The sequence below is a fragment of the Aptenodytes forsteri genome, unplaced genomic scaffold (assembly GCF_000699145.1).
Source record: "Aptenodytes forsteri isolate BGI_AS27 unplaced genomic scaffold, ASM69914v1 Scaffold6, whole genome shotgun sequence".
Taxonomy (NCBI): domain Eukaryota; kingdom Metazoa; phylum Chordata; class Aves; order Sphenisciformes; family Spheniscidae; genus Aptenodytes; species Aptenodytes forsteri.
This window is the reverse complement of record NW_008795709.1, coordinates 4,176,156-4,192,061: the sequence shown is the minus strand read 5'-3', so window position 1 is coordinate 4,192,061 and position 15,906 is coordinate 4,176,156. Positions and strand designations below refer to the sequence as shown.

General features: G+C 37.9%; 1 protein-coding gene across 1 annotated transcript; it reads left to right on the top strand.

Moving 5' to 3' along the window:
- Positions 1 to 373: 373 nt before the first annotated feature.
- PPID (peptidylprolyl isomerase D) lies at positions 374 to 15,735 on the top strand. The gene is made up of 10 exons (XM_009283364.2): positions 374 to 433; positions 1,547 to 1,703; positions 2,158 to 2,264; positions 6,738 to 6,926; positions 7,698 to 7,820; positions 9,434 to 9,540; positions 12,174 to 12,315; positions 14,751 to 14,837; positions 14,913 to 14,955; positions 15,509 to 15,735. Exons 1-10 carry the CDS (start codon positions 374 to 376, stop codon positions 15,595 to 15,597), a joined length of 1,104 nt encoding a protein of 367 aa, XP_009281639.1. The 3' UTR covers positions 15,598 to 15,735.
- The last annotated feature ends 171 nt before the right edge of the window (positions 15,736 to 15,906 follow it).

Below are 15,906 nucleotides of genomic sequence, written 5' to 3'. Positions count from 1 at the left end.
TTCCCTCTGAGGTTTCCTTGCCAGAACGAACAGGCCCGAGGAAAATGGAGAGAAAGGCAACATGGCTGCATAGGCACCCCATTCCATTGGCTTCCCAGCTGAGAGAAATATCCGTGGGTGATGCAGGGGAGCAGGTACATATACCGCCATCAGTGACCTCCTGCAACACGTTCCCGTGCAGCCTCGCCCTACCGAGCGTAGCAGAGGGGCATAGCGCCCCGCACCATGTAGCTCCCGGGCGTACCTATGGCGGCGGCCTGCTCCTACGCGCGTACTTAAGTCCACGTGCTGTCGGTGTGCCGAGCTCGGCCTCGATCGGAGCCACCCACTTGTCAGGCTGCGACTCCTGGCTTCAAGCCCTGGCCCCCCCGCCATGACTTGGGGAGGTGCCACAGCCGGCCTGGGGTGCGCCAGGCAGTGGTGGCCTGCAGAGGTAAAAGGTCAGGCAAATCGGCGGTCCTGGTTGTTCTCTTTGCATCGTCTGTGTTGCCAGAGGTCATTCGAAAATCTGGGCAAAAGGTCAAAATGAAATAAGAAAACAACAACATGGAAGCTGGGGTAATATTTGAAAGCATAGGTTTTCAAAATTTGCATGGGTGAAGATAGATGCCGCCTTTTTGTCAAGATACTGCCTCTCATTTATTCATTCTACTCGAATAAAAGAAGAAAGGCTGTAAGATGATTTCCCTTTTATTGACTTTCAGTTGTCTAATTTGTTTTCATTCCTGTATTAATTAGAATTAATATATTTACATTTAGCTTCCGGTAGAGTGAAGTTATGTTAACTAATTGACTGTGAGGCTGATGAGAAAATGGGAGCATCAACTGACGGCAGCTGCTAGGAGTGAGAAATAGCTCTCCGAGAAGCCAGTTTGTGAAAAGATGAGAAATTGACACAGAATCCATTTATCGATTATTACAGGTTCTGTTAGCTAGTCAGGTTTCACTTCCTTTTGTTAAAACGTACATTTTTTGATTTAACAATTGCTTGTAGTGTCTGTAACTATAAATAGCCATTATTCACATGCACGTTAAGTATTACTGTGTCTTAGTAAAATTGGGGTTTAAGAGAATGAGGAGTAAGGTTGGTGTACATGTTTGGCATAAACTTTTTGATCAAATAAAAGTCTCCACAAACCACTCTTTTTTTTTACTGTATCTGTTTTTGATTGAACAAGCTATGTATGTATGTTAAAATAGACATAAAATAAGTATGCATGTTAAAATACATAATTTGGCTTTAATATATGTGTGTGATTTCCCATGCACATTTTTTTGGCAGAAAACACATTTGGCATTTTTGGTAGTTTTTAGCAGAACCTGTCTTTATTCCCCCTAAGTTATTCTTGATAGTAGAATTCATTGTTGGTAATAACCTTGCTAAAAACCTAATGTAACTCTGCCAGCGATTGCCATGGAACAACCCCAAAATGTAAATTTAATATTAATCTAAATAAAAATAATCAAGTCTGAAACATTAATTTCCTTTGCCCTGTAATGCTCAGCACGTCACTATGCCAAGGACGGAACTTAAAAATATGTCTCATTCTCTGTCATTTCAGTTGGACGCATTGTCTTTGAATTATTTGCCGATGTTGTACCTAAAACTGCTGAAAATTTCCGTGCATTATGTACAGGAGAGAAAGGAACAGGGCCTACCACTGGAAAACGTCTCCATTATAAAGGGTGCCCTTTCCACAGAAGTAAGTTCTATGAAATCCTCTGCTTTCCTGTTGGTAACAGAAGTCCTCCATGATCAGTATTTGAAATACTGTTAAATAATATTTCGGAGCTCTTGTTTAAGAAATAACTTGACTGAAACTAAGTTTTTGACTTTTTGATCCTCCTAATGACTAGGTGTTCTTACCATGCATTGACAATAGTAAATTATAAATTTATTAGTAAGTTAGTAATAGTAAAACTAGTTTACTATGAGTTGTGAATAGGTTGAAGTGGATTTCGGGTAAAGAATTAAATATCAAGTGATGTCCACTTAACTGAAAAGGATTACTTAGGGGACACTTGATAAATAAACGGTGGTTTTTGGTTTTGTTTAGGTGTAGGTGCTGGTGACAAGAATTGCTCTTCATCTCTGAGTGTTTTTCTTTGTGCCTTTCCTGCCTTGCTGCTATATTTTATAATTATTTTCTTTTACAGTTATTAAGCAATTTATGGTCCAGGGTGGAGATTTCTCAAACCAAAATGGCACAGGTGGAGAAAGTATATATGGTGAAAAATTTGAAGATGAAAACTTTCATTATAAGGTACTCTATTGAAGATACTAATTGTATTCAGTTTTTTTAAGTTTCAGCGACGTTTATTTTTCTTCAAGTTCAGAATTAGCGCTCTTTAGGCCAAGGTTAATGTATTTTTAAGCAGTGGAAAGAATGCAGCAAAAAAGCCCCAAATGAGTTTGTCATTAAAGTCTTTGTTGAATACAGAACAAGTACATATATGAATACATACAAAATGAGGTCAACCTCATTAAGACAAAGACAACCATAGGTTAAATTTTCTTTTAAATTGCACCATCAGAAATTCATTTGAAACAATGTTTTACTTCTCATCGAAGTAGGGATATTATTTTAAAAGAGTGGCAAATTTTGTCACTCTGCAGCATACACAGTATGTTAGCATTAAATGGATTTTAGGCTTTTTTTTTTCATATACCAATAACATTCATAAGATGAGATGTGAGAAATACCTTTCTTAAGAAGTGGGGAATCCATGGTAGATTGCAGAATTAATCCAAAGGAAAATTTAAAAGAAGGCATTTTCCCCGCTACAGTTACTTTCAATGATATGAGAAGTAAAAGGCTGTTTATGAATGGCTTTTTTTCACCCAAAATGTTGGAAAAATGTGCTGTGAACAAAGGAAGTTTTTGAATACGCAACGGTCTCGATTTGAGGATGTCATTTTAAGAGATGCTGGCTTTGATGGCAGAAATTCCTGCTCCTCCCATTACTTATTCCCACTCCTGTATCAGAGCTCACTATTTCATTACTAGCAACCATTAGTGCAGTCCCACCAGCAGTTTTGTCAGCCCGGCTGTGGGAAGAGAGGAGGGAGCTGTGCTGCGAGAGTAGAAAGTTTCAAAACTGTCTTTGTCCTCGAAATCAACACCTTGTGACACCAGGAAGACTGCAGGTGCATGTGCTTTACACACGCAACCTAACAAGTACAGTTTTTGAACAACAGTTTTCTTAGGATATGTCCTGTGCCTTTTGTTTCTTTTGCAAAGGCATAACCTTCAAAATGTCCATTACCATTCTTCAGGCTTCTCTTTGTCATCGAAATCAAATGCAGCTGATGCCTCCAAGGTCTGTCTTTTGACATAAGATTGACTTATTTTTTATGCTTTTGAAGAAGAAATGTTTGCCTTCTGTATTTTTAAATCTTTTTTTTTAAGCATTTTAGTTCTACCTTTCTTTAAAAACGGGTATTCCAGAAAGGGAATAAGTCTGCTTTTCACCATACCGTACAGCAGGTCTGTGTACCTTAAGCCTACAATTTAGACGGTATTTGAAGATCTCCAAATTGAAGTATTACCTGTACACTGTGGCTTACATTTTTTGACTAGCAGACTTAGCTATTCTGGAGAAAAGTGGCAACCATAATAATTGTCCTGAATGCTCACCTGTGTTCTCAGCTATACATAAAGGGCTGTGTGGCTGGAAAAAATCCCCTGTGCTTGAACTATCAGTAATCGCATCTTGAACCTGGGTGGGAGTACCACTTGGAAACAACAAAAATACCATGTTCTGCAAGTACCCCTTACAACAGCCAGGACACCCGCTGCTGTAGGTGTAACAATTAACCATTTTCATATCATGTTATTATGTGACAGCATATGAATGACTCCTCAACAACACTGACTAAAAAACTTGCAGACATCGTTGTCCCGTGGTTAAAACAAAGCCCTGACTGCAATTGTGCTTGCCTCCAAACAGTATTTTAGGAAAAGAAAATATGGCAGTCCTCCACTAATCAGGCATCAAAGTCCATTACCAAGTTCGGAGCAATAGCTGGAAATGTAGCTCCAGCATTCATCATAGAGTTAATTACAGTTGTGAGAGATGTTCTCTGAAGTCTGACACTTGCTATGGTGGTGCCCATAGCACTGCTGCTTAAAGTTACTCTTCTGCATTCGTCCTTGCCACAGGATCTCTAGCTCCCTGAAGAAGGAGACTTTGTGTCATCGTTACTTTTTTTGGTTGTACTGTCAAGTAAGATCTGGAGGTAATTATGAATGGAATGCAGATGATCCTCCTTTCTGTACTTCTCTGACTGCTCAGCTGTAACAAAAGTTGTCAATGTGCCAGGGGTGATTTGAAGAACTCACTTGGATCTTGTACAGGGTCTGGGAGCTCAATTCCCATCATTTGTTGGCCAAGTATGTTAGGATTTTAGTGGGAGTTAAAATGCCTCTACTATGTAGAAATTCACTGGATCTTGCTCTTAATCAAGCAGTCCTGCAAAGTGTCCTCAAACCACTGTCTTGGACAACAACAAGTTGTTTTTGTTGACACTTGAGGACACTGGTGCTACCTGTTTGTTCTTGTGTTGTTTGTATGGTTTCCTGCAGCTTATTGCTGCAAGACTTTGTCAGTAGTGAGCTTACCATGTCAGATTAATCCCACTAGGCTTTTTTTGGTGTCACTAATGGCTGTGCTGTTGTGGAACACCCAACTTACCCAGTTTTCAAGCAGTGTTGTTACTGTGGCATAGTTTTGCAAGCCTTGAATCTGTCAGAGAATCTGATTTTGTCCGGACTTTTTTACTTTATAAGTTTACAAAATGACAAGCAGGAACTGTCACAGGAAAGACACTCTATCTATCTGCAGTGTTTTTCAAAACACTCATGGCAAGAAAATGCATGAGTGACAATAGTTTTGTTTATAAATAGGCACTCATCATGGGACTAATGTTGAGACTTGGTCCCAAACGAAATGGGGTTGCATGTAAGTGTGAAGATCGGAGCCACCAGACTGCTGTCCATAACTTTCCCACTTGTCCTCCAAATCTTTACAGAGAAAAGGTAAACCTGCAGGTGTAAGGCAACACCAGAGCTTATTGTTACTTGGCTCTTTGTTTACAAACCATTGCTGTCTAGCATTAGTTGTAATTGAAAAGAAAAAAAAAAAGATGTACAGGTCTTACTCTGCCTCTTGGACAGTGAATCAGTGACCAGCCTCAAATGGTATTTGCAAAAATCTCCTATGGGGGAACCCTTCTGATTAACTTGTTTGCCAGCAGCTACGATGCAAAATGTCAAATGTTTGTTTTGGAGGCTGTATTCCTGCAGGCTTGCTACCAGATGCCTTCTCTTGCTGTGGAACACAGGCTTCCTCTCTGTCATTTGCCATCTCTGATTCCCAGGATGAGTTTCAAGATTAGAAAAGACAAAGCCAAGATTATTCCAGTAGCTTTCTGTTGGCTAGATGCAATTCTAGCTCTCAGCTATAGAACCTTTTCCCAGAGTTCCTGACCCAAATCCTGGTTGAAAGATTCTGACTCATTGTGCCATATGACCAGATGAACACCTCAGGCAAGGAGTTCTCTCTACCACCATGGATATCCAAACACCGTGTCGGAGAACAGTTTTCAAAACAACAGGTTCTTCAAAGCGGTAGAGGCTATAGGGACAGACCAGATGCTTAAATACAGCTGTCTCAGACTGTTGTCTCAAACTAATCAATCTCCCGTCGAGCTCCGAGGTCTACTTTACAGCAGTTTCTGCTTCCGTCTCCTCTGTGCTGTCATACTTCCCCCCCCCCCCTCCCCACAGTATCAAGTTTCTTAGGAATACCACAGCTTGCATGCTTCAGACATGGACCAGTGTCTTGGTATAACATACTGACTTACGTTAAACAGAGTTCTTTGCACTTAATAACCAGATCAACTTGGGGAGAATAATACCTTAATGGCTGTGTCATGCCAGTTTAACAAGAGATTGATAACATATGGAAAGTACATTTTTGCAGTACAAGTGAAAATGAAATAATCTGCGTGATGGAGCAAGATAATTCTTATTTCAAAGAAAGAAAAAGTACTTACGGGAAACAAGATAAACAGTATCTTCTCATGTTGGGCTGTTTAATAAATTTTTGTTAGTTTGTGGCCTGGTAGCATGAGCCAAAATAATTAGATGGTTAAAAATCCCAACAGAATAAAAACTGCCTCTCTAGGAAAGTGACGGAGTTAAAAAAAACCCCACCAGTCTTTAAATGATAAAGACCATGGTCCCCTAAAACCCACAGTTCTATAACATACTTTGTGTGAGTAGCCCTTATAAAATTAACAATATGTACCCATCTTGACAGTGTAACATTAAAGTTGGTTTAAGTGATGTTTAGCTTTGTTTCTGGAGGCCAGTGGTCTTGAATAATCCAGCGAGGAACTTCACATGTCTCTCAGGTGATCTGTTTAAACTCAGCAGCTGTGCAGGGGATCGAGTGTACAAGAAGCAGACAGATGTTGTTACAGCATCAAGTCACACATGTGGTTCTGCTTGCTGGACTGCTAGGTGGCAAGTAAAGATGCAGAGCTGGGCATTTGCCCTCTTCAGTCATGATAGGTAAAATTAGTTGCCAACCAACTGTATGCAACTGTGTCGTTTACCAAGTTGTCATTATGGCTGTCCTTGCTATATATATTAATTGCCTTACAGAATCTTATGTATGGTTTTATAACAGATCTTTTATACGTTGGTGGTGATTTTTTTTCCCCAATGCAGCATGATAAACCAGGGCTGCTGAGCATGGCAAATGCAGGACCCGGTACTAATGGCTCTCAGTTCTTTATTACAACGGTGCCTACTTCTCACCTGGATGGGAAACACGTGGTGTTTGGCCAAGTGATCAAAGGAATGGGTGTAGTTAAAATATTAGAAAACGTTGAAGTAAAAGGAGAAAATCCTGCTAAGGTAAACAAAATCCAAAGCCCTTACGGATGTTGTTTGTTCTTCCGTTATATGATGTATATTCATTTCTTCTAAATGCTTGGTGTAATGTTTAGAACTATTAAATGTTAGCCAGTTATTTTTACTAACAGTGTTAATTTCCATTTTACTGTCCTTGTTAAGAGGCTTTTGTTCTTTTGCTGTAGATTTCCCCTGCACAAAGAACTGTTTTATTGTTCAGCACAGCTGTGAGGGTGGAAGCCTTTACCAGGGTGAAGGTGGAAATGCACAGCTAGAAGTGTAGGATGGGTGGGGAAATTAAAAGGTGGAATTCACAACCCTACCTAAGTGATATGTAATTCTTACAAATTTTATGTCGGAAGCCGTCGTATTTCTGGAAGAGCAATCGGTGTGTAGGTCATGTCAGTTTGTGGTTGTTTGAACAATTAATACCTCTGTAACTTTAAAAGATTTGGCAGTTTAAGAAAGAACCGTCTTCTCATGTAGTAGAACCTTCCATGTCTTGTGTTTTGCTGCAGCTCAGCTTGCTGCCAGTTCCTCTTCCAGCCTCTCCGTGGAGCATGGGTATGGTGTTTTTGGAATGCTGTTCCTCTGAAGGCAACACGTTCTGTGATAAAAGCCTTTTGATGAGGATAGGCTAATGACGTGATGGGTTTCTGAACTCAGTGCACCCAAACAACAGATGAAAAAGCATTCTTACTGAACTTCAGAGTAGCTTATTTTGGGGAAACTGTCTTAATAAGCAATGCTGCTATTTACACTTTATTTTTTCAGTTGTGCGTCATTGCGGAATGTGGAGAGCTAAAGGAAGGAGATGACTGGGGAATTGTTCCCCAGGATGGGTCTGGAGATGCTTATCCAGATTTTCCTGAAGATTCAGATATAGACTTGAAAGATGTAAGTATTTTTCTTTTAAGGTATTTTACAGAATGTAAGACTTACAGGTAATCTGAGTTACATGGTGTCTGTGATAATGTTCACTAAGCCTTTTTTCTTAAGAATCAATCCTGATTAAATGGTGACATTCAATTTTAGGAAAGAGAATGCTGTGGGAGGGGATTGCTATCACTTTTTCTCAGTGCTAATTGCAGCTGATTTTTTTCCCCAGTAACTAAAACCACAATTACTTACAATTATTACACTTACTTTTTTCCTGTTTTTTTTTTTACTTTTGTTTGTGCTGTAGTGACAAATTGCAATGACTAGAACTCCATCCTGCAGATGACTAACTTAATGTTGTACCTACACGCTTTTTCTGTGCAACTTTTTAAATATCCACCCTTAAAAAGATTTGCCTCACTAGAAATAATAAAGGATCAACCTTTTTAAAAGATTTTTACTACATCAGAGCTAGTCATTCTCAACTCCAAGTAGTTGTTTGCTTTTCAGGTTGTTCAAACTGAAGGAAGATCTGTTGATGAGAATTAGGGAGCAGACTGGTGAAAGCAGCTCTTCTGCAGGTTTTTACTTTATCATGGAAGTGAAGTAGACAAACTGTGTAAATCAAACAGTGATTTGTGGGAGGGAAAAAAAGGGGCTGCATGTGTAGATTCCACATACAGAATGAGAAATAGAATAGTAAAAAACCCATTACAGCTAGAAACCAGAAACTCCTTGCATCTGGCTATTGAGAAGCACTTCAACTTGTGAAAATGTTTTTGGATAGCATTTGCTGTGGTTCAGAACTGAAGTTGGCAGATGTCTGCCTCCTTTAACTTTAAACTTGTTCATATAAACTAACTGCAGAAACCACGGTGACATTGGTCTCATGCTGTGATCAGTTTTTTTCAAGGTCATTAATTCTAGTAGGTAGAAGTGTAAACTGATAGTATTACAAATGGCAATATATACATTTGACAGAGCTTAAGACAGCTGTGGTATAGACAGCAGTAGTTATAAACTGTTTATTGCCACTGGAACAGTAACTTAACACTTGAAATGTATGCCATTCTGGAAATAGAAATGATGGATTTGATAAAGACAGGCAGTTGTTCTTTTTCTCCTTCCATATATGTTTTAAGTGTTTTGAGAGAAGGAGAATTGCGTTGATACGACTTCTAGTTTGAGAGCGTGCAGAGTTCAGGTGACTAATACCGTCTTGAGAAGCAGACGACAAAATTTTCTCGGGAATAAGGCAGTCTTGGTCGAATACTTTGATTGTTAACGTCTTCTATGAATAACGGTCAACACCTTTATATATAGCTCTGTGTGGGTAGCCGCATTTAGGGGAAGGAGTTGAACTGCTATGTTGTCTCTGGTATTTTCTCACCCTTTATACTGTAGAAAACCCATTAGGAATTTAATCTTTCAGACTATTCTGCTACATAAAGTAGAGAGTATTATAGGAGTGGTTTGAAGCTAGTATTTGTCTAAAATTGGAATATTTTTATTCTGAGATTTTATAATCTTTGAAAGAAGATGGACATGGGATCCTACTGTTAAACATTAAGTAATTCAAGACTTCTGTCATAAGTACATTCATACTTTATATTTTCCATCTATTTTATTAGGTTGACAAGATTGTGGCTATAGCAGAAGACATAAAGAATATAGGAAATACTTTCTTCAAATCGCAAAATTGGGCAGTGGCAGCTAAAAAGTATAGTAAAAGTTTACGGTAAGGCTATCATTCAATCACGTAGTTCCTGTAACCCAAATTAATACTGATATCAAGCAATGATATGTGCATTTAAAAAGTGCCTGTTGCTGTGCTCTTGTCTTTATAAAAAAAAAGAACCTTCAGAATCTGGAAAACATCTGGTTGATTTTTAGCTACTTATTCAAGCAGGTCTTCTACTCATTGCTAGGCAAGAGCTATAGGCAGGAATTATTGTTTAGAACTGACTAAATGCTCCTTTTTTAATACTCTTGCTGTGCTGGTGCATAACTGGGAAGAAAAGCACAATAGTATACAGGGTAGTTAATGGACAGGAAAGGAGGGAGATACTTTTTCTCTGATTTCTAAAAAACAGTAGGTTTAGGAAATTGATAAATTCAAGAGAGAGTACCCCCAAATGTGACACTTACTAATTCATTATTATTTTTTCTGAGGCTCCATACCATCATCCTGACTCCATGTATAATTCAGACTTGCCTTCAAAATCATGGTCTTTCTGCTTTTGTTTCCATACTGCTCCTTTCTTCTTTTCATGCTGTTTGCTTTAATATTTCTCCTAAAAACTTTTTTTTTTTTTTTTGAAGTTACACTGAGCTTTATCCCTACCTTCTTAATGATCACTGGTTAACTAGCAGTAACAATAATGAAAGAAAAAGAATTCAGGCATATTTAATGCTTCAGCTGAGTTTTTAACTGACTGGGTTTCAAACAAACGATGTCTTTCTGAAGCATAAAAATGAATCCTTTAATTACAGATATTAAGCCAAGATGCAACATCTCCCCCTGCCCTCAAAAAGCCCATCGTAGACCAACAGAAACCCCGAAGTAAATAGGATTTCTATGTAAACCTTTTAGCAATCATACTGAAAAAAGGCTGGAATGGAACTTTAAGGATCTTTGTGTTGTATCTGTCCATTTCCTCCCCCCATTCTTAGGTAAATATCAGGTATAATTATGCCATCCCTTACAATTAGTTGTCTTGTTCGCTCTTAAGCACACTCAATGAAGGCTCCTCCAGTTTGAGTAGACAGCTTCTATTTGGTGCTTATTTGTCCTCGTGGATGGAAAGGATAGTAACTTTCCTAGACTAAACAAATCTGATCATTCCAGCTCTTCTTTATAGGTCATGCTTTTGTGGACATGCCCTGTTGCTGTATCTTAAAATCTAATACTTTATGTAGGATGGTGTACTTTAGCTGGCACTTCGCCAGAACTGATAGGAATAGAATAGCTCTTACCAGGGAATTTCCCATGTCTTATGTACAACTCACCTAGCAAACCATCTGGCAATGTTGTTTTTTTTCTTTTTACCAACAGTAACCGTTATAACCTGTTCTTTTTCTTGTCTTATTGCTGCTTAACCAGCTTTTTCTTGTCTTATTGCTGTTTAACCAGTTTTTTAAAATTTATTTTATATGTAAGAATTGACACTTTTTTGTCAAAAAATATATTACTTCCCGTTGTCTCCCTTGATACTCATCTTACTGATTTCTTTGACTTGGAAACTAATTTTTTTTCCAGACTGGTTGCAGTCTTTCATGTTTTGGTGTGATTTATGAATATCGAAGGTGTATTCTGTTTGTTTTGAACATAACACAGTTTTGTATTGTAACTCTTCTTAGCTTTTTACCCTTTTCTCTCTTCTGGTTCTCATCTTTTGCATGATGCCCAGCAAGTGGAAAAATCACTGGGACTATGTCTAATTTACTTTTGAAGTGTCGCTTATTTCTGTGATCCAAAGTTGTATACAAACCATGCAACACTCAAAAGATAGGGCATGCAAAAATTGAACTTACATAGGTACTGATCTGCAAAGACTGCATTAATCATGGCGTGCTTAAAATGTGAATGTATGCAAACATGATTTTTATTTTTTAAATAAAAACCACAGAAGTTCTATCAAGTAGGCCATTAAAAGAGTTAGAACTTTTATATCCACAACAGACCTTTGCCGCTTGAAATAAAAACCTGACAGCATTAGCACGGTGTAAATTAAGAAGAATGAGATACAGTTTGCCTAGCAGTTTGCCTATGAAACAGAGATGCAGTAAATGATGTGGCTCAGTCCTGAACCAGTGTCAGTTTTGAAGTTCAGGAAAAAAAGTCATGAAGGAAGCCAGTGGAAGTTACTAATGCCCATAAACCACCCTCCTTTACTTTGTAAAGTTAGCTTCAAATTTGAGCCATAAATGCCTCAACTAATTAAAATATTACTGAGGGAACGGAAGAAGAGATGAAGCTTCCCATGAACATGGAAGGTGCAGTGGTGGTGTTGACTTTTTGCCACTGATGAGCAACATGTTTTTTGAGAATAAAAAGTCATTGAGATAAATTCTAATGGTTTCATGCCATCTAGACTAGTGCATTTGTCTAAGAAAAAGAATGCTGTTAGTTCAGTGGAGGACTAAGAGTTATAGGAAAACATTCATCAGTGAGTTCATCTTTTTTGTCTTATAGGGTAGGTCTTACATATTTAGTTTAATAAATATTTGTAATAGTGGAATTGAAGCTGCTTTAAAAATAACAGTTTGGATAAGCCAGTTCGCACATATCTGTGGAAAAATAGCTAAGGGCAGAACAAAACGGAAGTTGCAACACTAATACGTGTTCTTTGTAAATCTGTTTTTCTGCAGGTATGTAGAAGCTTCTGAGGCAGCGGCAGAGGAGGCAGACAAACCAAAGTTGAAGACTGTGGCTTTGACCTGTGTTTTAAACATTGGTGCTTGTAAACTAAAACTGTCGGATTGGCAGGGAGCCATTGAAAGTTGTTCAGAGGTAAATTTAATGATTAGTATTTTGATTAACAATTGGCCTATATAGAAAATGGAGACTGAAACTACAAAGCTTTTTGAGTTTTCTGACAAGCTTATAATTTGAAAGTAAGCAAAGTAGAAGGCTGATTGTGAAGTTATTACTAACTTTCCAGTACGTGGCTTTTTTAACAGGTTTTGAAATTGAAATGACTCAGAAACAAACAAAAGAGGGCTGTTGCTTACTGCCAGAAAAAATGCACACTGTCATTGTCAGTTTGTTTTGCAGAGCTAATAATTGTATTACAAAGAGTTAAACTGTCTTCAGTGAAAGAGGAATACTTTTCTCTGGAAGACTAGTATGAACAAACCGTTTTACTTACTTGCTTTTAGATTTGATGGTCTTGTATTTTATTCATTGAAGTGACTTTTCTAACTAAAGCCCTTTCATGTAGGCTTAGTGGTGAAATGAAACCAGTGAACAGGAAGAAAGAAAGAAAGAAAGAAAGAAGGAACAATAAATATGGAAATACTGAAAATAATAGAATTAAAGAAAAAAAAAGGAACAGTGACATAGACATACTGACACAATTTAGTACATTTGAGGAAACTGTAAATAATTCAGTAAAACTCCGAACTTTTGAAGGAAACAGAGTAAAGAATGCTCTTATCTGTTAGCAGAGGATCCTGAGCAGCATCTCCTAGGGCTTCATGCTGAAAGCAGGAGTCTCGGCTGATCTGTGTGTGAGGGGTCTTTAGAGAGCTGGCTTGCTTTCTAGCCTGCTGATGGCATTACCACATGGAAAACTTTCATAAACCTATTTGTATTCAGAATGGACAAATGGGGAATGAGGAAAGAAAAAAAATAGGAAAACTGTGTAATGTGATATCTGTCAGCTAGAAAACGGTGAAAGTTGAAACAGCTTTTAAGTGTTACACATAGAAATTATTAATCATAATACTTGCCATTGTGGAAAAAAAAACCCTTCCTTTTTTTTAAGATTACAGAATTGTTAGATAAAGGCAACTCCACAGCTTAATAGATTTCTGCAAGGTATTTAGCTTACGTCTCATAACAGGTGTTAAACAATGTATCAGTGTTTTAATCAGAACACCAGTTTCCTAAGATTAACTAGTAGAGTTCAAGGTAATTGTTAATGAGAAACTATACACTTTCACTTTTACGATTTCCTTAGGCCAAAAGCGATTTAAATTAACAATCTGTAATACATGTGTTATTTGGTGTAAATAAGGAATTACAAACGGCTGAACCTGTTCAAACAAACCTTGCTTTAAAATAGCTGTAAGCACAATGGTCGAGCTAAAAACAAGGAATGCTACCTATGTATACACAATGCAGACACATAATTTTCTAATTCTTGACGCAGAAGAGGCTCTGGGCTTTATAGCAGACAGATCAGGATGAGTGCCCAGAGTAATACATTTCCTCTAAATCACTAAGAAACTATTCTTTAAATAATACATGTGTTATTTGGTGTAAATAAGGAATTACAAACGGCTGAACCTGTTCAAACAAACCTTGCTTTAAAATAGCTGTAAGCACAATGGTCGAGCTAAAAACAAGGAATGCTACCTATGTATACACAATGCAGACACATAATTTTCTAATTCTTGACGCAGAAGAGGCTCTGGGCTTTATAGCAGACAGATCAGGATGAGCGCCCAGAGTAATACATTTCCTCTAAATCACTAAGAAGCTTTATTCTTTAAAAATAAAAAAAAGACGCACTATAGAACTATCTGCAATAAGAAAAAAGAATGCGATCTTCACAGGCAAAAAACCAAAACAGCTAGCTAGCCAAATTAACTGAGGTACTTTGAAAAAATAATTTAAGTAATCAAATAGTGGAACAATTTCTTTGCCCAGCCACTCTGTTTCCTATTTTGATATTGTCATATTAGAGCTGGCATATACACATTAGTGAAACTATTCAGCTCAAAAAAGGCGTAATGACTGGAACTTGGCAAGGTTCCTGAAGCATGAGATGGATGCCTTGTATGTATCTTTCTAGCCTACAGTGAAAAAAGCTTTACAGGAAATCTGTGTGTTTTCTTTATGACGCCATTTGAGGGTTTTTTGGTGTGAAGGAAGGAGCTGTAATATAGAGAGCTGTACAGTGAGACTCAAGGCTAGGATAATTTGAACCGCAGCAACACCTTTGCCTTGACAGCTCTCTTCGCCCCACCGCCCCAGTTCCATTTTACCCTCCTATGCTTGTCCTTCACAAAAGACCACTTCTGGTGCAGTGGTATTAAAACTGATTAGCTAGCTATTCAGTGTGCTACAATATAGCATTCCTTTTTACACAGTTAATGTTTTGACAGCTTACCCTCAAACCAACTGGGGAGATTGTCTGCTGGTGTGAACTGTGCCATTTGTGGAGATGGGAGGCTGTGAAGTATATGAAATGTTAATGTGACAATTTTATTAAATTTCAGGCTCTTAAAATAGATCCAGCAAATACTAAAGCTCTCTACAGACGGGCTCAAGGATGGCAGGGAATAAAAGATCTCGATCAGGCATTGGTAATGATCACAATATTTAATTTTTTTTTAATCTAAATATTTCATCAGAACATTAACTTATATTTCTCTTTTAAGGCTGATCTTAAAAAGGCTCATGAAATATCCCCTGAAGACAAAGGTAAAAGAAAGCTGTTTCTTTATAAATTCTTTACTTTTCTTAAAAACGTAACAAAGAACCAGGGTAGTATTTAGTAGGAAAGCGTACCAGTGTGAGGCCTAGAATGCTGGCTTCTAACAGCTTAAACGCTGATGTATTGAGCCCAGAATCCACTGAGGTGGAAAACCTTTTTATACAGCAGTGATGCTTCTGTTGCACTGGGAAACTTGCTTATGTAGGTCAACAGCATGCCTCTTAAACCATCTCCCTCTCTCACAGGGGTCTTACTTCCTTAATTTCCTGGTCTAATTGGATAAGATTTTTAGCTCATAAAGTCTGTGTTGGCATCAACACTATGCTTGCTTCACCCTCCTCTACCTGGTTACCTTACCAGGTGAAACAAAGTAAGGGACAAGGTTTTTCTGCTGCTAGTATCTGACCTAAAAGAAGATTAAATGCAGTTCTATTAAATGAAATAACAGCAGTCGCAGCAGTGTGACCTGGTCTTGACATATTAGGAGACCTACTGTAAAGAGATTACTATAACTGTATCATGGATTTTCTTTTTAAGCAGCTATCCAGACGGAAACACTCAGAATCAAACAGAAGATAAAAGCCCAAAAGGAAAAAGAGAAGGCAGCTTATGCTAAAATGTTTGCTTGATTTTTTTTCTAAACTTTTAAATCTATGCACTAACTCATGCAAAAGGATAAATGGAGCTGCTTCTTTCATTTGCCCTGTACTGCAGTTTTCAGTGTTTACAACTCAAAAGTCTAATAATAAAGACAAACTGTTCAAAGGTGAAGTGGTTTTCTCTTTTTAAACTGTAATAACTTGTGTTCTGCGACTCAGGTGTGTTTCTAACATGTAAATCAGTAGTGGTTGTGTTTTTGCAGCTTAATAGTTAGTGCTTCCTAAGAAGCTTGGTTTCACACCAAGACCATTTAGGCAGTTCCTATTAGTTTTTATTAG